Source organism: Salarias fasciatus (genome assembly GCF_902148845.1).
Source record: "Salarias fasciatus chromosome 7 unlocalized genomic scaffold, fSalaFa1.1 super_scaffold_4, whole genome shotgun sequence".
Classification (NCBI taxonomy): domain Eukaryota; kingdom Metazoa; phylum Chordata; class Actinopteri; order Blenniiformes; family Blenniidae; genus Salarias; species Salarias fasciatus.
In genome coordinates, this window is record NW_021941229.1 from 11,203,678 (window position 1) to 11,227,143 (window position 23,466).

The following is a 23,466-nucleotide window of genomic DNA, read 5'->3' on the forward strand; positions in this document are numbered from 1 at the left end:
TGCATGCAGCATCCTCGGAAGATGAGACAAAAGAAAAAAATGAAGACATAAATACATTAAACTATTCAAAATCTTCCACTTGTAGCCTTCATTGCTGTCGCTTGTGCGCCCGCTTTTCCCCACTATCAATAACTCAACGGATCCGCTCCTGCTCTAAAGATAAAAAGCTATTTTCTCCTTTCTACCATCTGCACATCTACTGTATGACACACACACACACACACACACACACACACCTTGAATCAGTGCCCAGTCAGACTTGATTTTTCTCTTTTTTTTCCTGCACAACTGCCTTTGATCTCTGATGTGCCATGCATTGCATTAATTATGTATCTTGCCTCAGTACAAATGTGGCGAACACCTTCAAGTTTCTAATAGGAGCAGGCTCATCACGGGGGCCTTGAGGATGGCTGGAGGAGGTGTGAGCAAACCCTGCATCACTCCTGTATGCTCTGCATAGGGGAACGTGCCACACCAGGTGCTCTGCTGCAGTCTGGGTCTGGAAGAAGGAACTTTTATTCTTGCTCAGTGTTGAAGGATTGAGTGTTATGATCAGACAAGGTGGATGTTACACAAATCATACAGACTCACATGATCTAAATGACAAAATTAGAGTAAGAAGATGCAAATGAGAATACTGGTACTTCCTGCAAAAATAGCCCCAAGGCGGATTTTTGAGGATCTGCCCCAAACTTTTATGCATGTGCGATACATTTTTGATTTTTTTTTTCCCCCCTCCTGTATTTATGCCACGTTGGCAAATCACAGCACAAATCCTTAAACACGAGCAGAAGTTCACTGGCGAGTTTGGGCGAAATATTAAAATCACACGTTTCTCAGTAATAAGGTTTCTGTTTTGGTTTATACAATCTCAACACCCACACACATTTTTGTAGTTGGATTAGTCCGCAGTGCCCAATTTCATTTTGGAAGAAAATTCCAATCCGATGTGTCACCTTCTCTCTGAAACAAACTGAAAGTAACTTCCAGTAACCCCGTTCACTCACCACATCTGTCATTTGACACCAGTCTCAACTCAATATCGGGCTAACTACTGCTATGCCTGGAATGCAGTGCTCCTTGAGCAGATAACTACGAAAATAAATATGTGACAAGTTGATGTCAGCTCACCCAAAACAAAAGGAAACATCGGAAACCGTTCAGCTTCCCTTCAAGCTTTGACTGTCAGTGTTTGATTGCTGGCTGCTTCTTCATTTCTTTACAAAATGTACATTATATTTCGGATCAGAATAATGCAAAATGGCCAAAATGTGTCTGAAACTGCAAATTAAATTTAGAAGCAGATTGCAGAAAAGAAAAAAAAAACACCCCATCCTTTTATTCTGAAGACTGAAGCAAAATACTTGCACAAAAGAGCAACTGATATCAGTAAATTTGTAATAATGTGTGTATTTAGTAAGTTATTTGTCATTGCGTTTTGACTAAGCAGTGCAACGTTGTTCGATGTGCAACAATCTTGCCTTGCTTCATGGAGGTTTCTAGCAACAATACAGGTGAGCATTACTGACAATTGGGGGAATTAACTTGGCTGCACTTTAGTGTGTTTCAGCCTCAAACCAGTTCACACTATTCATCACATTCACCCGTTCACACGCTCAAACCAATGGGGACGGCCGCCACCTCAAGTGATAGACCTCATTTGGGAGCAGTTAAGTGCCTTGCTCAAGGACACTTCAACACAGAAGGGGAATTATCTCACTCTTCAGATGTTAAGATTCTGAAACCAAAATGCCCCACTCTACCAGGTGAGCCACAGTCAGCCTGCAGTTTCATTAAGCAATGTCAGAGTCTGATCTGAAATGTGCAAACATTCTCTCAGAAATCTACCATTTAGGTGAGGAATGACTTTTTCCTGGAAAACGCGCAGATACAGTTCCCCCACAAAACCTCAAAAACAGTGTGTGGCGGAACCCGATCGGCTCACTTCTCCAGCGGTGAGCAGAGACAGTTGAAAAATCTCTGTGCTGAGCCAACAGCCCTGGTTCAACACATGTGACCAGGTTAAATAACAAGAGATAAGCACTGGAAAGAGTAAGTAGCCGCTGCTCAGCTGGAAGGGCTCAAACCTCTACCTCTAGGAAAGGTGCAGACTTTCTTACACTCTGGGATGAAAACGCGCAATTTCCTCTTTGTGTCTTTTTTTTTTTTTTAGGTTGACTTGAAAGTTATCGGGACTCCTGCAGCTCCGATCCGCGGCGTCGCTGCAGCCGCGGCGTGCGTCGCGTTGGTGGGAGTACCCCCTGCAATGGTCCCATTTGCAGTGCAGATCCAGTAGTTGGAGTTGTTGTACACCGAGAGAGAGAGAGAGAGAGAGAGAGAGAGAGAGAGAGAGAGAGAGGAGAGAGAGAGAGAGAGAGAGAGGAGGAGAGAGAGAGAGAGAGAGAGAGAGAGAGAGAGAGAGAGAGAGAGAGAGAGAGAGAGAGAGAGAGAGAGAGAGAGAGAGAGAGAGAGAGCGCAGCAGCCAAGTGAGCAAACAGAGGTAGAAATATTAGGTTATCTTCTGAGAGCGATCACACACACCGACCTGTCACTTTTACCGCTCAGAGCCGAGTGTTTTGCAAGAGAAGAAGTCCCCGGGCGGGCGGGGGGCACAGAGAACGCGGCAGCGGCGGCAGCTGCGCCCCGGTCCGGGTCTGGTCTGCCTGCGCGAGCCGCCCCGTGAGAAAAGAAAAGAGAGAAAACTCCCAAACGCGTTCGTCTCAGCTGGCATGAGCTAACCTAACGAGTCGGACATGGAAACCAAACCGTTCCTGTCACTGGGTAAGTTTGTTTGTTTAATGACAATGCCTTTCGCCGGTGGTTTTGATAGCACTTTCCCCCCTCGCGGTAACATTAGTGTGAAACGTGTCCTCCTGTTTTTTGACAGCGCGTGCAAGCGAGTTGCCAAACGCGACAACACGTTTTTTTTCTTTCTTTCCTTCTTCTTATGGAGCTTTTTACTCGCCGTTTAAATGTTCTTCTCGTGCAGTTTGTGCCATTCTAATGAAACCAGAGCCTCGTACACCTCGGCCGTGTTGCATATCTAATGCAGCCATTTGAGCTGATGACATTTGGCTTTGATACGGAGTGACACCGCTCCGCTCGCGGGAGGCGCGCGCCGCCTTTACCTACTTGTCCTAAGTTTGCACATTTCTGCTCACATGTCTTCAACGTTGCATAAGTTCAAGTGTGAACTGAGGTGAGGCTTTGCGTCCATTCGTTAGGAAGAAGGGGAAAAAAACACCCGTAAACTCGGAGTTACGCGTCCACTTTTGAAACCTTTCGGTATGTTGTTGATATATTTGTTGCGTAAAAGTGAGCGCACATACATCCAGCCTATAAATTAAATCGACGTGGCAACTATGTGAAAACACATCGAAATGCTCAGGAAACTTTTTCAAAGGCACGACTTCTATTCATTTTTTGTATCATTTTGTTCAACTTTCGGTTCAATTTTTTTTTATTATTTGCAAGTTAGTTGAACATTGTATAGATGTTTTCTTTTTATAGCCTCCCCATGCATTGAGTACAGTGTGTGCTCGAGTTAAAGTTTGCTTTATAAGTCCCTGGGAGTTGCAGACAGGTGACACAGGTGTGTGAGAACTACAAGAGGACTTGAGAGTAGTTGAGTTTATGGTTAAAAACTGTGTTTAAGAAAACAAAAAAAGTAATTTTAAATGTCACCCTGACTTTTTTCTCCCCAGAAGTAGCCTCTTGTAGGAAATCTGTACAAACATATGTGGTGATTTATAAAGACACTCACTATAAGATGTGTTCATAGAAAAATAATCTGATAGATTTCTGTCTTCTGACTTCTAATTTTTTTTGTTTTGATCAGTTTTTAATGCTCAGCTTGAGCACACATGGGCACAGCACCACTGTAAATCATTAATGCTGATAGCTACTGTAAGTTTGTGCAAAGTGAACAGAGTGAACCCTTGTCCCCTTGGTGCAGAGACCAGTACAGAACTGCAGGTGACCCCCCCCCCAGCCCCCCCATCCCTTCCTCCTTATTGTGTCTGTTGCTCTTTCATGAGGGCGTCATGTTACACATCGACACAGATCATCAGCTGCCCCTGAACGCACCGAGGAGATTCACAGGGACTTCTGAGACGCCGGTGCACCCTTTTCTTCTGTTACAGCCCCCCCCCCCTCCGTTCTGCTCGCTGACACCGTCGCCACAACGCCCTTCATGTGGCTTCCCAGAAATACGCTTTAAACCGCCAGCGTTACACGCACACACACTGACAGGCTGTTATTACAGGTGCGACGTATTGTGTGTCCGCGCTGAAAGTGATTCAAGTTCCAGTCCGCCGCGGAAATGTGCTCTTGAGTAGCAGCCCGTGACAGCATGTGTCTAGAGAGAGTGAAGTCTTATCTGCCAGTGCTTGCCGTACGGCTCAACACTCTTTTACCATCTCATTTCTTCCCCTCCCTCTGAGCCACACTACATGCTGGATCAGCAGCTTTTTCATCGCCCGTCGCCCTAATCTGTCGCTCTTTAAATCACTATTTATATTTAAACTCGCTCCAGCAAAGGGTCCACTCCAGCTTCTTATTGTTAATTGGCCACTTCAAGGACGTCGCTATCTGCAGAGTCCTTGAATGTATCGATTACCCGCTTACTCAGTGTAATTATCTGTCGAGCTGCATTAGAAATTCTGACACGCAACTGTTTGAACTGACACCGGGTACATTTTTACAGTTATAGATCGTTTGTTGGCCGTGATGACGACACCACTCCTTTGGCACCATGCACTCCGTACTGTACGCTGATGTGCCGCCCGATCCTACTATCAGCCCCCCCCCCCCTTTCCCTTACCACTTCTCGACTGACATTAAGCTGTGAAGACTGAAGGGATGACATTGAAAGGAGAGTGTGTCCTTTTGTCAGAGAGTTATGAGGCTGAACGTGACAGTCTGTCAGTGAAATAAACAGCGCGGCTGTGACAGGAAGGGAGAGTTCCTGAACAGCGCTGAGCTGAGAAGCCTTCTTCTTAAACTCATTTGTTGGGAAACTATTGATTTTCTGTTTGGTTGATTATTTTTGGCGAGCACGTTGGCAGCCGGCAGCTTGAATGAATGCTGCACATGTCTGATTTTGTTGGTGGAATTGATTGTTGATGTCTTTTTTCAAACCTTTATTCATATCAGGAGTCTCGGGATCAAGGATGTCGTTCAGACTGAAAGGCACACATGAACGGATTTGTGCAAATTAGATAAGATTAACTGGAGTGCAGGCAAACAAAAATGAAAGCTCAATTCATTACTTATGAGAGTTGGACTTATCTAATTTACTTTCTCACAGGTGAGGATATTTTTGGAGTGTCTTCAGTAAATGAAAAACAGTCAAAACATGGCTTGTATGTACAATTTGTGTCTGTGTGTGTGTGTCGGGGGGTTTGAATATGATGTTTTTTGTAATTTAAATATCTCTGACAGTTTGATGGTTTCTTTTTTTGATTTACTGAACTGTTCAACAAGTTACTGAAGGTCAAAAATGAGGCGCTCTGATATGTGCCTCTTTCTTTGTATACCCAGATTTTCACACTTTTATTGAAAGTCGGGTTAATTAAACCTACTTTTATTGCTGAAATCCAACCTTTTTAAGTTTTTCCTTCATATACATCCAATCTAAACCTATTATATGCGCTCATGTTTTTCTGCACCACATAACTGATAAGAGAAATAGAGAGAATTTATAGTTTTGAGTGTTAATGTGCAAGAGGAAATGTCTAATGTATCTACTTAATTTGAATATTTTAAACCTCGCAGACACTTGTTTCAGAAATCAATGAAGTTCATGGTCTTTGATGAGAAATGGCGTGTGTGTGTGTGTGTGTGTGTGTGTGTGTGTGTGTGTGTGTGTGCGCGCGCGCAAGCAAAGGTGGGGGGGGTGGGGGTCTAAAGGGTACATTCCTCCTCTGGCAGTAACTCAGGAACAAAGGTAATTCTGCTGGGAGGTGTGTGTGTGTTTCGGTGGAAGTGGGCTGGTGGAATTACACGTCCAAAAGCATTTGGCCAAGTTTGTCTTTTACAACCCGTCCAGTTTTGTGTTCCCGATGTGATGCTTTCTGCCCCCCCCCCACCTTCTTCTTTTGAGAAAAGGGGCTGCAGCTGTCATTTTTATTGGAGAAGTTTTATAGCGAGACTTAATGGCTTAAAGTGACAGCTCTCTTTCCCTCTCTTTTCTCTTTTTTTCCCCCTCTCAGTCTCACCCATGAGGCCTTTAACTCAAGCAAATCAAAGAAAATTTGCTCGCCTTGGATGTGCCCACCCCAAACTTTCCCACCCTTCACCCACGCCGTCATCCAAGCCAAGCTAATATGAGAGAAAAGCAGATTTATGCTCAATTATGAACTCGGCGTGAGCCTGTAGACGAGTGTGTTATTTAGTTTCATGCTCATGAAATGTGTGTGCTGCAGCTTTAATTATTCTTCCTGACTAAGAAGAAGCAGCTTCACATGAACCAGTGCAGTATATTTCAGCGTGTCATGTTCGCCTCCCCTCTCCTCTGCAGCCCGCTCTTGTTTATGTTCCAAACATAGTAGGAATCAGACTGGAAGGCTGTCCGATGCACGAGTCGCGGTGAGACTCAAAGGCTCGTTAATTATTTGTGTAAGGAGCTCCTGGCTCGCAGGAGGTCTTTATTGATAACGGCCACACTGAACTTTGCACCGCAGACCTTGACCTTTGCTCCCCATATGCTCCATCATTCCAGGAATTTGCCGATGGCGTCCAGTCTTTTGTTTGAAGCATTTAAAGACAGTAGCTTGTAGTTGGTTTTCTTTGATTACCTCCCTTCAGTTGGATATTTTTCCCCCTGTAAGATTTCACGACCTGCGCTTCATGGTGAATCACTCCGGGAGCCGAGAGCAGCCTCCAAGGTTTGTGGAAGTCCACGGTGAAGCGCTCATTGCTTTATTGTTGTTTCTTTACCAGATTTTTTCCCTTTCCAAGCAGAAATGACACAAAATGGCAAACAGCAGGTTACAATTAAACTATTATAATAACCAGTCGAATCCAAACTAGTGTGTGACTGCCGCTACTTCTGCTACTTAAAAAAAAAAAAAAAAAAAAAAAAAACTTCACAGTGGGCGTAGTATACCTCGTTGTTAATACTGGCAGGAACGTGGTGCAAAGCAGCACTTTTATAAGGTTGAAGTCTGAAGTGCGGTTGCATTTTTTTATTTTTTACAAGTGTGCTGAGGTAACCTTGATTGAAGACAGTTTTCTACTTGGTAGAACACACAGAACGGCATCTCAGCTGAAGGAAACACTTCTATACCCAGCCGTCAAAGTTGAAGTCCCTTGTCCTTCAGATAGCTTTATATGTTACAAGTCTGTCCGTCCGCACTTCGTAAAGCCTCCCTATACCACACATTTTCACTTTATGTATATGTTTCAAAAGCATTTTATAGGTAGTCGATAATATTGCATAAATTAAAATTAATTGCATTAATTCTTTGGTGTATTAAAAGCTCAATTTGCGTCAGTTGAATATATTTTTTTTTCTTGAAGATGTACAGAAGCTTTGACTCTTTTCACGACTCTGTGATGGACTCATCCAAGCTCCTGTTGCAGGTCCTCAGAGTGTCTGAATGGCTTTTCTGTGGGCTGGCATTATTCAGGGTATGCACATGCACTCGTTTGAAGTGGAAACTTACTCTCTGTAGGGATTTGACCAGATCGCACATATAATACGTACCGAGAGGAAGGTCATTTCACCCCAGTCCAGCCAAGAACTCTCTTTCTGTCCAGCGCACTTCTGAAAACAAGACCAGGAGAGTCCTAGAAAGTCAATCCAAACAGAAAGTGAGAAGAAAAGAAATGAGGGGGAACACTTTGATTCTGTTGTGAAATGAAGACGCAGCTGAAAGCAAGAGCTGTCAGAGGCGAACAGTGTTTGTTTCTCCTCCCCAATCCTCCAGTCTGCATGTTTTCGGTAATAGAAACAATTGTCGGTTCTTCTTTATGTGTTTGTGTGAAACTGTCTTGACTGTTTGGCAGTTATGATGTGTTTATTAATTATGCTAGAGCATATAAGCTTTGATGGGATTGTGCAAAGGAGGCATTACAAATCGTAATTGTAATTGGCTCCAATCAGAACCCCAATATGTAAAAAAGGTTTATTTTTTGAACTCATAAAAATAATGGAAAACAGCCAATTTGTTTTCTGCTATTTTTACACTCCGCTTCTAGATGATGCATGTTAGAAGCAAGATTAGACTGCAGTAGATCTCCTCTTTGTACGTGGTAATAATATGTATTTGTTACACTGGTTGAAGTATCATTAGTGTGGAACATGATCAAAAGCTGGAATGATGTGTTTGATGTTTGCGCTCCCTGCAAAGAGAGAAAAAGAATGAGATTATGGACTCCAACTGTGAGCTTGGTTTTCTAAAACTGTATGCTCAGGTGTACTGTACGCACAAACACACATACACACCCAGTACTCTACCTCTCTTTCTTTTAACACACGCGCAGGTTTTTGTCAAAGGTGTGTGTGTGTGTGTGTATACATGTAAACACTCTCCGCCGCGGCAGAAACAGAGCGAGGTAATTAAGACGCTGCTCTGTCACAGCTCCTTCTCGAGGTCACGATCGGCTCGAGGAGGTGTTCCAGTGTTCCCCTTGCCCTCCCCTTGCCCTCCTCTTTACCCACCATCACCACCGTGACTGCTGTTACATCCGTCTATCACCTTGCCAGATGGAGGGGGAGGAGGTGGTGGTGGTGGCGGCGGCGGCGGGCTTTCACGCACTTCTGGGCACACGGCCTCGGAAATCCCACAGCATGCAAACACCTTGGTTATGTTCTGCGTGTGCATGACTGACTGCGTGTGTGTGAGTGAGTGAGCATAGTGGGGTGCTTGGATGTAAGCAGAAGGCATCAATTTTTAGACTGAGGAGTGAGCGTGAGGCACTTCTCCTCTTGTGTGACATCCAATGCATATATCGACTGCTCGAGTGTCTACTGCTCACGACTCTATTTAAAGCTACTTTGTCAAAAACTCGCAAAAAATGCCATGCATACTTACACTAAAACAAAAACTGCCAACATCTGTTTTGGCTCTGTGTGTTGATTGTTAAAACATATCTCGGTCTTCGCCATGTGATTGTCCTCAAAGAATATTGTATTACTCTCCACATCAAATTGCCTTCCATTCTTCAGAAAATTACTTATGTATGCAGCATTTCATAATCCTGGATCCAGTAGAAAGGTTTTATTTGTAAGTCCCCGCCATTGTGATAGACACAGAAGCAGTTTTCTCTGCAGCGGCATCGTCTGTAGTCAGGAAGGTGAATCAAACCTTGAGCATGCACACTCTCATCTGAAGTGTATCCACAATAAATACAGAGTCAGCTGTCAGTCTTGATGCCTCGTCCACTGGGCTTTATGTTTCAGCCACAGTTTGCAGCTTCTCTCCGTGATTCATTTGTCGTACTGTTTATCAGTTGAGCCATTTGAATCGGTTAGCCCCACATCTACACAACACTATCATGCTATCAACGTGCATGATACACAAATTGCTAGACACTGTCTAAACTGCATTGAATCATATTGATTCAATAAGATGTAGCCCCATTGCGTGACATTCCCTCGAGGTGTGTGTGTGTTTGAGGTCACAAAGTGTGTATGAATTTGGGCCAAGGAAAAGAACACTGTTATCTGGTAGAACAAATCTGTGAATCCGGGATGATTCGGGGAGCTTTTTTCACATAGAGTTTGCATGTTTTCCCTCTGCATGCTTGAGTTGACTCTGGGTACTTGAAAATATCCATCCAGTAAATCAAAAATGTCCCCAAAATGAGTGCTTAGGTAAAGAACGCACAGAACCCTGAAAATTGATGTTCTTTTCCCCTTATTGAAAAGAAAAAAAGAAAGTATTTCTGAGACAAAAGTGGCTGGCTGGCCTTTCTCTGTCCTCAGTCAGGTAGATACTTACACTTGTCCAGAAATGAGATGTGACCCCAATGAGTTTCTCTCACACTGTCAAATTTGAGTCCAGTCTTGAATTGCGGTTGAAATGTAGTCATTTCATTTTCAGAGGAAAGTACACGCTTGCTCTGAACACACACACACGCACCTGGAAAATTAACTTATTTTAGAACTGCCACAATTTAAATCAGAGCTGGACAGAATCCGGCGACGTGGCCCGTGGGCACAAACACAGGTAGCTCATAATAGCCGGTGACTCACTTCTGGAAGGGTGTGTTTTTTAAACTCTCCACATTTTCAGGCGTCCTGTGGATGTGACTGTCATCTCTGTAACTTCAAAAACATAGCCATTAGCCAAGAACAAGCTCTGCTCTGCCTTGTGTTAGTCAGAAAAACCTGGCATTATCATGGGCTGTAACATTCCCACAATAACAAAAACCTTCCCAGAGCGTTTTTCAGTAGCTCCATTTCAACAAGTCGTCACTTATTTCTACCATTAGCACTGCCAGGGTTATGTAAGGCAAGGTGCAGAGCTATATCTGGAAGGAATTAAGAAGTAATAACGGTGTTGATTCATTGAATGAGTAACAGAATATCAGTGCTGATGAGATCATATTCGGCTCCACATATTCTAAAAAGTCTTGTGAAATAGTTCTTATCTAAACAATTTCCTGTTGCTACTTTTTTTTATGACAAAAGAAACAGGTCACGTGTCCTTCATGTTTAGAGTGGCGCTTTATCTTAAAAGTAACAAGTACTGGTGATTCAATTCTGGATCTGCCTGCTTTTTTATTGTATTGATAGCTGAAAATATAAATAATGTGTCATCTTCCACTTGATGGTCATCTTTGCAGCTTTTACAGAACATATGTGAACATTTTGACGAAGCTGAAAAAACCTTCTCAGCAAACTCCTGTTGTCTCGTTCCTTTTTCGATGCTGTGCTCTGCAAACTTTAAATGTGTTTCAGGCTTCTTATTTTGACATTTGTCTCTCTCGCTCTCTTGGGATCACAATGGCAGATTCCATAAAATAAAAGCCGTCTTCTCTTGATATTTCACCAGTTGTTTTTTTACAAGTCTCAGTTTTTATCTTTTCCTCTGCTTCTTTGGAGTCTGCACTGCTGCGATCGACAAAAGTTGTTCTTCCCAACAAAAGTTGATGTGCAGAATGAGGATTTTCACATTGTACAAGCTGGATCTTTTTTTAATAAAATACCATAAGCTGCAAACAGTTTGCATTAATGTCATTCATACCTGTGGCAAAGGAAATAAATAGAAAGACTCTTTAGGTCCTCCAGTGTCATTTCCCCATCATGTATCATCAACAGAAACTAACTGATTTATCTGGAAGCTGAAATGGTTTTGGGCGTGTGTGAAAGTACAAAAACACTTGTTTATAAAGTCATAACAACTTGCAAAAAAACAAGTGAAAGTCTTTGAAAAAGTTTCTTATCTTTTCTTTACGTTCTTCTTCCAATACATCCCAGGTTCAGGTTCGTGTTTCGTGAAAGTTCTTTATGCAGGGTTAAGAAATTAAAGGTTGTGACTGCAATTACCATAAACAAAAGATCCATTAAGGGAACTGGCAAACAGTGAGGATTACTGATGAGATGCAGGATATGGAGGGATATTAAAAAGGATTGACACAGGTTAGCTCAGATTAAACACGGAGCCTAAATTTGCTTTTGTCGAACAAGTTCTGGCTTTCACGTTGCGTTAACGAATCACCACGCGTGAGGAGACATGAGAGGAGCGAGGGAGATTAAATGAAAGATAACAGGGTTCCTCTCTGGGTTTTTCTCCCGCCTGCAGTAGTGAATGAGCGATTTAACCGTTTGTTGACGCCTGCAGGTCTGAAGCGCGTTGGTACATCCGCCCAGACCACGGCCTCTCGGCCTCCACACACACACACACACACACACACACACACACACACACACACACACACACACCTGCGTGCCTGCAAACACATGAGGACAGGCACATGCACAGACAGTCTGTACTGGAGTCTGGAGGGCTTTGTCACCTATGGTTAGACACCTCGCTGCAGCCGTCTGGTTCCTGGAATGTTCTCAACTGGAGGAAGGTGGAAGGGGGTGTTAAGAGCGGAGGGGGAGGGGCTGTCTATCTGGAAAAACCACACAACACTCGTGATGGAGACACATGAACATACTGTACCGATTATTTCACCTCAAATAGCTTTGAGAAAATGGAAAAGGAAAATAGTTCATATCTGCTCGTGCTGTTTGAGTGACATGTCATTGAGGGCACGGAAACGGCTGTTCTCTCCCTTTCTCGGCCGCATTCACTCTTTTTTTTTTTAATATAATCTATTTTAACATTTTATTGTCCCATAAGGGTAATTTTCTTTGCAGACAGGCCTTGCAGTAAAATCACACTGGCGAGCCATTCAATACGGAACAATACAGCCACATAATATTGGACAACCATGAAACACATTGTAAATTGCTCCAATATAAACCCATCTTGACCATGGTGAGACCAGAACGCGGGGTCTACTGATGTCTTCTTGTTAACTGAGCACCGATGCTTAGTCACTGAATGCAGCAGGAATGAATGAATGCAAAAAGCACATTAGCCGGTTACTGAGTTAAAAGCTCTTTCTCGTCGGCTATAGAATTTAATGTGCTTAATAGACTTAAAAAAAAAAAACACTCACATTGTGCCACCAAGGAGAAATGTAAATGGATTATGTGCAGTGCTTTATGTCAAAGCTCCAATGCTGTACTTTTTCCCCTTCCACTTGTAGCATAATTAATTTTGAACATTGCTTGTTCTCTTTAGGAGAAGAAAGTCGAACAATCAGGTTTACCTGACAGACAGACAGACAGGCAGACGCAGGCGTGCAGGTGCTGGTCATGTCTTTGTCATCAGCGTTCTTACATACCAAAGCGCTGACAGTTGCTGCCTGCACGAACGGCTCTGACAAGTTCAAGTGCCACAATTACGATGCCTTTTACTGTTGGGCCCAGGACGGGGAAACACGAGAGGACTGCAGATGAAGTGCGACAGATCCGAGCGTGAGGTTGTTATTGTTAGTAATATTGTTGTGGTATCGACTGGGTAGTATTGAGCCCAGCAGCTTTGTGTTCAGTTTTTGTGTCTGCAGCTTGCAGCTGATGGTTGCTGATTTACTTTGTATTCATGACGTCAAATAGTTAGTTTCATCCGCATCAGACTGACTGTTGAGATTTTGTGCGTTATGATTGGTTGCTATGATATTTAAATACAATAATCACACATCAGACACCTGAATCTGCAAAACAGCATAAACCCAGCTTATGAAAATCAACAGATCTCTTGATATGTCTTTGTTAAAGCAAATTACACAAGAATGACCGTTAATATTGTTACTCACAACTAGCACAGTGGATTTAACTAGCAGATGCACATTCATGAGAAGGGATTTCATCTTTAACTGTATGGTTATTAAATTGGATTCCTACTTAAACCCGAACAATTCCACCCTGAGGTTACGGCTTCAGATGTGTCACTTTGTGCGGGATCAACTGTACGAAAACATAAAAACTGGAATGAGCAGTTGGGTGAACCTTTACCGGAGTTCATTTGGTATTACGATTTCATCGGTAACTCTAAATCTGAACTTAATCATAAGGAAGACTTTGTGTGAACACTTCATGCATGTGAGTCATTCATGGTTGGAAGTAATTAGACTTTTAAAAGACAGAAAATGATGCTGTACTCTCTCTTAAGTACACAACTCATGAAGGCAGAATGTATACAGTGGAAAAAGCTGCGCAAGTGATGACGAAAAGTGGTTGCTCGCAGCTCCGGTGGCATGTGTGTGCATGTCTGCTGAGGTTTGCCATATGTGCCGTTACCTGACTCGGCAACATGCATATTCTGTTGGGGGTTGAGATGTTAGGAAATCCCCGACACACTTGATTCACAGCCTGATATGCGCAGAGCGGAGCGGCTTAGAGTCAGTGTGCCGTCTGGCAGCAGAGGTAAGGTCAGGGGGTTGCGGCTGGGTCACGCTCTGTGGGAGCGTGCAGCCTCCGCAGACGTGACAGCGTTTGGATGACTGAGGAGAAAAGATGGATCGGGGAGGAAAAAAAAAAAAAGAAAACAAAACCCGATCAGTGTGGAGTTGGGGAAGAGGATGCAGGAAGCTTGTTGTTTTTATTTAGCTCCTGCTTCGCTCAGCGCATGGCTTTTTTTTTCTTTTTTTTTCCTCCCCGTATGGCGTGGCTATTGTTAGTAACAGAGTTAATTGTTAATTGATCCAAAGAGCGATAAAACAAGGCAGTTAATCTCCCTTCTTTCTGACAAACACACACATGTGGGCTGTAGCGAATGAGAGTGGATGTTTATTACAGGATCCTAGTGGATGCTAAGGTGCCCCGGGGGCTATTAAAGCCCTCACTTAAAAGGCCCTGTTGGGGAACACTGATGTGGGCTGCTCCAGGGAAGAAAGAGAGGTCTTCGGAGCGGTGTGCAGAAGGAGGGAATAAACACAGCGAGCACATCTGGATTGCCTCAGCAGAATATTTGAGCAACATCTGGAAAAATTCCCTGGAATTTAAGGGTCCCCTCCTCTCATTTCAGTTTTTTTTTCTTCTTCTTCTTCTTCTTTTCACTTCTTCTCCGTCCTGTTTTCTGCATCTTCAAAGTCTCTTACCTTAAGTGCAGCAGGCACGTAAATACTCCCCGAGTAATGCTTGTTGAGCCCTCGCAGACTTTATAGCAGGCCAAATTGGGCCCATGTGACCAACTCCCCTTTGTGCACAGTCGGGCTAATTAAGTGGCACAGAAGTGAGAGGGCACCCGGCTGCGGATCCAGACTCAGGCCAGACCCGGGCCAAACACAACCCCTCGTAAAAGAAAAAAAAGTAAGAAGGATCCCTCTTTTTCCTACAGACGATAAAGTTTAACTCACGGCATAAAAAAATAAGCTCTTTGTTTTGTTTTCAGCAGAACTCAAACATAAATTTCTGTTACAGGCATGAATGAGCCTCTGTATGTTATGATTAAATTACAAACAGGCCATCTTTGTTTCTCTTAAAGAGCGGCTTTTTTATGTGGTACTTTGTTGTCATTGAAAAAACAAAAAAAAAGGCTTTCCTTTGAGAAGTCCCGTGAGAGGTCCAGAGAAACCTTCGTATTTAATCAACACCTTCACTCACTTTGTATCAGTCGGTTTTCACGGAGTCCAAGGAGACCCTGACGGTACATCGGAGATGCAAGGCAGCGCTTTCGTCTTGTCTCCAGCACAAGATCACAAGAGTGGTTCTCTCTCTTCTTATCGCCGAGCGGGCGAGTGGGCATTCATTAGCGATTAAGATTCAGACGAGGTGGCGAGCTCCTACTGTCTTTACCTGGGCAAGGCTCCTCGTGGGTCGCCGGCGCTGACAGGCAAGGTAGCTTACTCAGGAGGAGCAGAGGTACATGCTAATGCAGAGACTAGGCTGATCAAAAGAGATGCGGCGCCGGTCTCTCCTTCTGATGGGCTTACTGATGTTGATGCTGTGGGCCCCCACCCCCTCCTGAGAGCCAGAGTGTGCACAGGCAGTGAGCAGGGCAGCGATCAGACAGAGGAAGAAAGGACGGAGGGAGGAGGGGGAGAAAGATGTACGCCCGTCGAAGGGGGTAAGTGACAGTGAATAAGAAAGGCAGCGAAAGATGAAGGGATTATGAAGCAGTTTGTTCTGAATCAACAAACCCCTTTGATTGACTAAACTTTTAAACTTTTGGTCAAACAAGTGTGCCAAACATTAACAGCTTTTGGCATAAGATGTTGTAATAGTAATTTGCTGTTGTTGTCAAAAGCATCCGGCACGACCTGTTTGAACGCAGACCTGCTATCCTTCGCTATCTACTCATCGGCAAAGCAGTCGTCAATCATCTCTCTTTCTGCTGGGACACAGAGCTGGATTTTTCTTTCAGCCGTTCCGCTCTGCAGTTGGCCTACATCTTTCTGCCTGACTGAGCTGACATGTTGCGCCCCTTTCCAGGAATGCTGATGTTGACCATGCGGACGGTTGTATCTGTCAGTGTGATGATAGATTATGTGGAGTGGCTAGTCTGAATGAGGACATGTGCTGATGTTTGTGTTGATCTGTTGAGCCAGTATGATTTAGGAGCGTGCAAGAGGAAAAAGCTAAATGTGCTAAAACCATATTATAAAAGGTGAAAAAATACATAAATCCAGTTGAGACCTTGATTATAAAAACACAGTTTTGCTTCAGAGGCACAGTTTAATCATCTGTCAATCCAACCATCTTCTCGGCAGGGCAGATTCTGGACACTAGTCCATCACAGGTGACTTAATGGACACATGCATACACACAAATAACACTGGACTGAGGAAGGAAACTGCAGTACGGATAGAAAACCAAGACTTGCTCAGGGAGGACATGCAAACTCCATACAGAAAGATCCAAGCCCAACCGGGACTCCAACCAAGGACTGTCTTGCTCTTCAGTTATGTGGCTTCATTAACCAGACTCAAGAAACCCTTTCCTCTGACACTAAGCAGCTGATATGCAGCTACAAATGTGTGTAATTTGACATCAGCATCGCTGCCTCACCCACAGCTTGTAACTTGATGATTTGAAGAACTCAAAGCAAAAGTTTCTCCTCCTCACAAACATGCAGTTTACCAAGCAACATTGTCTTAATTCAACATAAATGTCTGATATTATGATGTTGCATGTGGGAGAATTTAAAAAGAAACTCACAAATTGCTGATTTGATACAGTAACATGCCGACATGACATTTTCCTAAAACAGCATCATGACAGCTTGGGTTATGCTTTATTTAAAATTCATGCAGCCCGAGGGCAAGAAAATACGTGCGACCTCTACATCAAGCTCCGCTGGGACGTATTTCTTTCTCATCTTTAGGTTATTGCGGATGCAGACATCTCTGAGTGACCTTGCTCTGGCTCGTCCACTTGCCCCTCCCTTGATCCAAATTAAGTTCGCCGCTTTTTAACAGGGAGCGCAACTGCTCAACTGTAAGCCAATCTGACGGTCTGTCTCTCGTGGTCAGTAATTGCTATTTGAGATAAGAGTTTTTGCCCTGGAAGGCAGATTTAGTATTTTTTGGTGCAGCCCTCATGCTTCGTTGACTCATCTCGTCTCCCGGTGTCTGCAGGTGGACATGTGCTGCTGTCATTGGTGGCATTTTGGTAGCCTCACCTTTTGACCCACCGGACCTCTCTTTGGTATATGAATAAGCTGGAGCTATTATGTGCACAAAGGAGAGGGCACTCATTCCATACTATGTACTGTATAAACTACAAATAAATCTGTCAAGGTTAAGCAGAAGGTTTTCTTCTTAATCATGAATGCATTCAATAAATACCAAGTTGAATTATGTTTACACTTTAGGTAACAAAGTAGCTGTAAACCTGCAATATAGCAACAGCACATAGAGCTGTGGAAACATCAACAAGTGTCACCAGCTCACATTCATGAGTCGTTTTCTTTGTCTGTAAAACTGTCACATGCTTTTGGCGACTCAATAATAAACAGATGTGAGTAAAGGTGTGTGGCCAATATTGTCTAGTCAATAAAACATCTTTGTATTTGATAAGAATGATGCTTACAATATGCGAGTTTCATTTGAGATTCATCAGACGTCCTTGAGAGAAACATAACTTTTTAGTTTTACAACTACACTGAATTTCAAGTAATGAATATAGCTGAATGCTTGTCAACAAATCCAAAGGACACAACAATGAATCACCGCGTGTCCATTGGATACAGTTAATTATATCTTTCAACTAAATCAAAAGCAACTCATTATTGGCTTGATTTTTAAAATCTATCAGACTTGAATTCACAAATTATGGGTTTTACGCCATCCAAAAGGATATATATATATTTTTTTTTACATTATTGAGAAATGGTTATAATAAATTAATGACATAATGGATTGTTCAAGACACATCGTGCAAAGCATGTGAAGAGCTTCGGGCAGGCCTTGAGCTATCTGGAGTGTTGGGTTGTGCCTTACCATATGCTGCAAACTTCACCAAACAGGTCCGTGGTCACACCAGCACTGAAAGGAAAGAGTGATGTTTGCTAAATGATTCATAGAAGAGCCACGGTCCTTCTGGGATAATGTATGGTGGCATGGAGCCAAAGTAGAGCTTTTTCAATAATGTAGAGCCGTGGTTTGTGTATTAGTGATTAAATCCAGGAACAAGAACGAGGAGGAGCCTCACTTCAGTACAAAATGGCTTCGGTTCAAACACATAGTGGAGTGTTTGGATGGGTTTTACACTGAAAGCATTATGTACATCAAACAAATGACAAACTATTGAGGTTACCAAAGAGTTTTGCAGCCAAATGTATTGCCAAGAATCAGTAAATTTCCAGTTCAGGTGAAGGTCTTTCAGCTAGACAATGGCCTGAAGTGCACATTGAGCAGTCCTAGGAGGTTTTAAAATGAAAAATTACAATTGAAAACCTTTTGTAGAGAGTTGAAATTTGCCAATGTGTACAAGAACCTTGTGGATTTTGGTGAGCTTGAACACTGAGCGGAGTCGGAGACTCTCTACACAGATGCAAGAAATTCATTTCAGAAACACACATCTCAAAGATCTTCTGGTTGCCGCCAGCAGATTTATCTCTGCACTCGTAATGCTCGCGACCGCAAACACCAGAAAGGTCAAACCTATTGCAGCGAGCCACGTGTCAGTATGAGCCATCAGTGACATTACATCACATTGATTGGCCCAAATCTGGTTGTGTGGTGGTGGGGTGGGGGTCTCCGGCTCAAGTTTGCTTATTGGAATTGCGAGTGTAAGCCAACCACAGATTTCACACCGGTGATCGGTCCTCTCTCTCACATTTACACATCCTCTCTGTGTGTTTTCCGCTCCCAGCCCACCACAGATGTGAGTGAATGATCAGTGTTCCGGGGCTCCAGGGGATTGACTGAGCTTTGGACTGGCTTAGCCTGCAGTCCGACCCTTGATTGACAGCTGTAGTTTCCAATTTTGATGCAGCAGGCCAGAGGGGTTGATGGGATACGAGAGTCATTTGGCATTTTATGACATGTCACCCTCCATTATGTCTTACATTTGCCACGTGTATGAGCTTCAAGTCACATCAGAAGGGCACCAGTTGGTTTCTGTGAAGATTATAACAACTTCTTTTTTTATCTCAGCACCTTAAAAAAAAAAAAAAAAAAAAAAACGTGTTGAGGAAACTGTTGAAATTTCTTGCCTATGTTTTGTATTATGAAGAAGATATCACAGATAAGACAGATGCACACAATTCTGTGACTTTTAGTGAACGTTAAGCAGTTGAAGGTTGGATCAATCCACTCGGCCCTCCGAGGTGCGTTCAAATCTAGAATCTTGTGATACAAGTCACAGGAATAAGGCTCTCTTCAATAGACAATTTGGAGAGGGAAAACTGTCGGTAATGTTCTCAATAAAAACAGCATTGGAAATATATTTGAGTTAAAATATTTGATTAAGTGACATCTCTCCATTCTACAGTGAGTCTAGTGTGCCATCACACAGGATGAACTGAAACAGGACCTCGTGGCCTGTCCAAATTTTAAACTGTGTTTCTACTGCCAGAGATGTACTCTAACAGACAATTTTCCCCTGTTGTTCAAGGAAAAGATTTTCTGTTATTGCTGTGTTTTTTTTCCCCTATCATTTTGTTTTACTGGAAACCGAACTGCTGCACACCACAGCACTTTGAAGATGCATGTTGGTGTAATAGTTGTCCTGAGGTTTCTCACAGCTGTGCTGATGCTCACAGATTAAAGGTGTGCAGTCGTGATGAGATCCTTTGTCCTGTTTGCAGTAACCATTTCGGTATGAGGGTTATCGTGTGTGGCTATCGTGGTCATGTGACCACCGATAGCCTGAGATAGCCTTTAACAGTGGTGAAGACTTTAAGACCGTCTCGATTTTGTGACTGCTGCGCCAACTCCGACTGCTGTCAACCAGCAGAAATACAGCAGAAAATGAGGTGACTGTCAATGTGACACCAACAAGATAGATTACAGGTTCTCATCTAAAGATATTCAGCCACACTTCTCGTCTCTGTTTACTCCTATAACTAGCATTTTCACTGTGTAAACGCTGCTAGATCTACCGTTCAAGTCTGGCTTGGCTTCATTGATTTATCTCCTGTAGGCACCAGCAGCATACTGTTGTAAAGGACAATGTTATTTCTCTTGCGTATTGATTTTATTGTCGCAGTTGTCGCCTTCGATTCAGTTAGGAGATGTTGTCGTTTATGAAATAAACATTTCCATCATTTTTTTTGTACAATTTAGAGGCTCTGGTGCCCATCTCAACTTACTGTTTTTGAATGCAGAGACCACACATATCTACTATTACAACTATGGGTAATGAAAAGTCACCATTTAACCTGAAATGTATGTTTTTGGACTGTTTCAGGGAACCATACTTCCTGGAGGAATTTCACTCGAGTGTAGGGAAAACATGCAAACTTTCACAGAAAGACAGAAAGACGAGGAGTGCTAACTGCAACACTGTGATAAACTTAAAAGATGGCTAAAATCCCACAGTATGGAGAGGTTAAAGGCAAAAAAAAAAATTACATCATTATGAGTTACAGTGATAATTTGTTTCAGTACTCATCACCATGCAACTATTGATGGAGTCAACTGCAACAATAGTTTTGTCAGGTAAACTAACTGAAATTCTGCTCATGCAGGCCTAAAGTAGCGGCACACTTCTGCTGTCACTTTGTAACGAGTGAAAGTATGTGACATCTTTGTTGTTTTTTCTTCTTCTTTTTTTTTTTCCATTGCATTTCACTGTCCTTTGCATTTACCCGGGATAATGGTCAGTGTATGTTACAGCCATTAGCCTGTCACAATGGAGCTGTCTCATGCTGGAACCGTGTCCCCTCCTGTTATGATCATTTTCATGCTATCGCAGGCTTTCGCTTTGTTTCCCGTCTCAGAGGGAACGGCTCGCTCAAGTCTTTACTGCTCTGTTTTTGTGCTCACTTGAAAAGCCTCGCTTCCAGCCGGCGCGCTGTGCAGCTCTGCGCACACTATGCCGAGGCTCATCCCTCCCCCTGTGGAAGAGAAATAATTTATAAAATGAAATCTACATTTGTTGTGTAAATGACCACATGCTGTAGGATATTTAATCCTGCCTGCAGTCGATCCCAGTCATGTGACTTGACCTAGTTTTGTATGGCTTCCTCTACCAGTCTTTTTTTTTTCTTTTTTTCATTCTTTTTCTCAGCCTTTGCTGTCATCGTCTTCTTCCATCCCTCTTTCACTTGTTTTCTCTCTCATTTCATCCTTCTCCCTTTTGTTCGCCCCATGTTGGCGGCTGTCCTGTTTCATGACTGATCCAAGGATTTGTCTTTTTCACCCCGACGTGTTCGTATTCTCAAGTGTGGCCGATAACTTTGTCCTTGATTATGTAGCGAACACAAACCCCGTTTCAAAAATCTGTCAAGTGAAGGGCACGACTCTATCTCGCAGAACGGATGCCGCCGTGTGACAGCAGAAGACGAGTTATCGGCGGAGTCACGACGTCTTTCTCGCATCATTCTCGACATCCACAAGATCTTCAGCCGCGAGACAGTTATGCTGAATCATTTCAGCGTCTCCTAATGAATTGAGCAAGTCGGGTGAAGATCGACCTCTCTCAGGACTTACCTTCTTTCATTTTCAATCTCACCTCCTCAGAGTCAATAATATGAATCTTCTAGCGCCGTAGTTAAACATTTCATTGATTAGTATTGAGGCGTAAAAGTCTTCCCATTTGGTGCAGTGCCAGACCTGCTTTAAATAATGCTGCACCTGTCTTGAATATTAAGTGAGGGTTCATTTAATGATGTTTGATGAGTGGCAATGCAGTAAATAAAAATATAAAAGTGCAGCATAATGGGGAAAAAACTGTTTTGATCAAGCCATTTGCTATAAATATGCAGTATGTCTGTGGGTTGTGGAAGGAATTGAGAGGCCTCAGAGAAAGCTTACACATAGACTGGATGTAAAATTCATTCACATGGCCCCGAGGTGAATGGTCTGAGCTTACAACCTTTTTGTCCAGAGGCACACTCAGAAAAAAAGACAATAAAAGCAGAACAAGGTAGAAATCTATTTCCTTGACTTTTTGCGTGAATTACACGAAGCAAGAAATTGTAACTGAAGTTTAAGTCAGTGAGCGTATGAGTTCATGTTGAGGTCCAATTTCCTCATACACAACATACTTTGCTTTGAATCTCTTTCACTACATTCATGTTTTCGAAAAAAAAAATTGAATTGAATGTGCAAACCTTCTGTTCTAACCTAATTCTGATCGTTCTGCGTATGCTTGTGATGACACCAAATTCCAAGATGGCGGCCTGCAGCAAGTGTTTGACTCATCTGGAGACGATGTATGTAATTGTAACTTTTGAAAAAATGAATTTAAAGAAAAGAGCGGATGGATGGATGCATAAAAAAGTGGACATATTCAACACAAATGGATGAATGGATAAAGATGTAGTTTGCTGTAAGACCAGCCGCAGCCTGGCAGACTCTCAAGTTGAACGGTTTAGTCGCCTCCTGGAATTTGTGGCATGTGTCCGTTCCTGTGTGCGGGAGATCACTCGGGCCTTGGAATGATACTGTAATATATGACAAGCATCGGCCATGCCATCCTCCTCTTCCACTTTTACATGCACTCGTTACATTGGTGCATTTTATAAGCCGTTTCCTTGGTTGCCTCAATAGCGATGCAGAGGTGAATACATACTATGAATCGACTTCGAAGCTTGAGGCGCATAAAGTTTCCAAATGAAGATGCCCCCTTCTTTTATTTGTGTATCCAGCTCCTGAAAAACTGAACTTTTGTGCTACGTCACTTGATCAGATCACTTGCTCTTTAGCTTTTTCACAGAGAAAATCACATGATGGATAAACATATTTTGAACTGTTCAGTTGGAAAAATTCTTCGATTTTTTTTCAACAAACCTACAGACTCATTGCTTCTTTGACCCATTCTGATTGTTTCAGTGTGGTCCAGCTCTCAGCTCAGCTTATTAGTGTCACACTCAAGCAGGAGTTTATTCACAGCTCCGAGCCTTAATTGAAAGTTAAAGTATGTTTATTTTGCTTTTGTTCTGCTTGACTTTAATGGAAGTTAGTTAATAAACATCGATGCAATATAATAAACACTACATCTGTATGCCTGCTGTGCCGGCAGGCAGAGCTCTATGGTTCTGCAACTTTAAATAAGAAGACTCATCTATTTTTAGGCTTTAGACGCTCATATGTCGATTACGAGGGGGAAAACCCAGAATTGTGTCCGCAACGTTTGGCATATCCTTCTACTTTTTGCATTTCATCACATTCAGTCGCAGTTCATTTCAGTGCTTTTCAGGCTGCAGTGTCTGTTTTTCTGTTTTCCACATTGTGAAAGTCAGCGGGCTGTACAGATGTGCTTCGCCACATAAGTTAACTGCATGAAGAAAATGTCATGTCGGTAATTATTGTAAACATTGCATCCATTCACAGGTCCGTATTTAAATGTGT

General features: G+C 42.9%; 1 protein-coding gene across 4 annotated transcripts in view; it reads left to right on the plus strand.

Moving 5' to 3' along the window:
- Window positions 1–2,465: 2,465 nt before the first annotated feature.
- Window positions 2,466–23,466, plus strand: part of rxraa (retinoid X receptor, alpha a) — a 118,601-nt gene continuing 97,600 nt past the window's right edge. For all 4 annotated transcript variants that reach the window (XM_030084249.1, XM_030084251.1, XM_030084250.1 and 1 more), the window contains exon 1: window positions 2,466–2,781. In XM_030084249.1, the coding sequence (XP_029940109.1) occupies window positions 2,754–2,781 (28 nt within the window). In that variant the 5' untranslated portion in view covers window positions 2,466–2,753. The remainder of the gene's footprint in view (window positions 2,782–23,466) is intronic.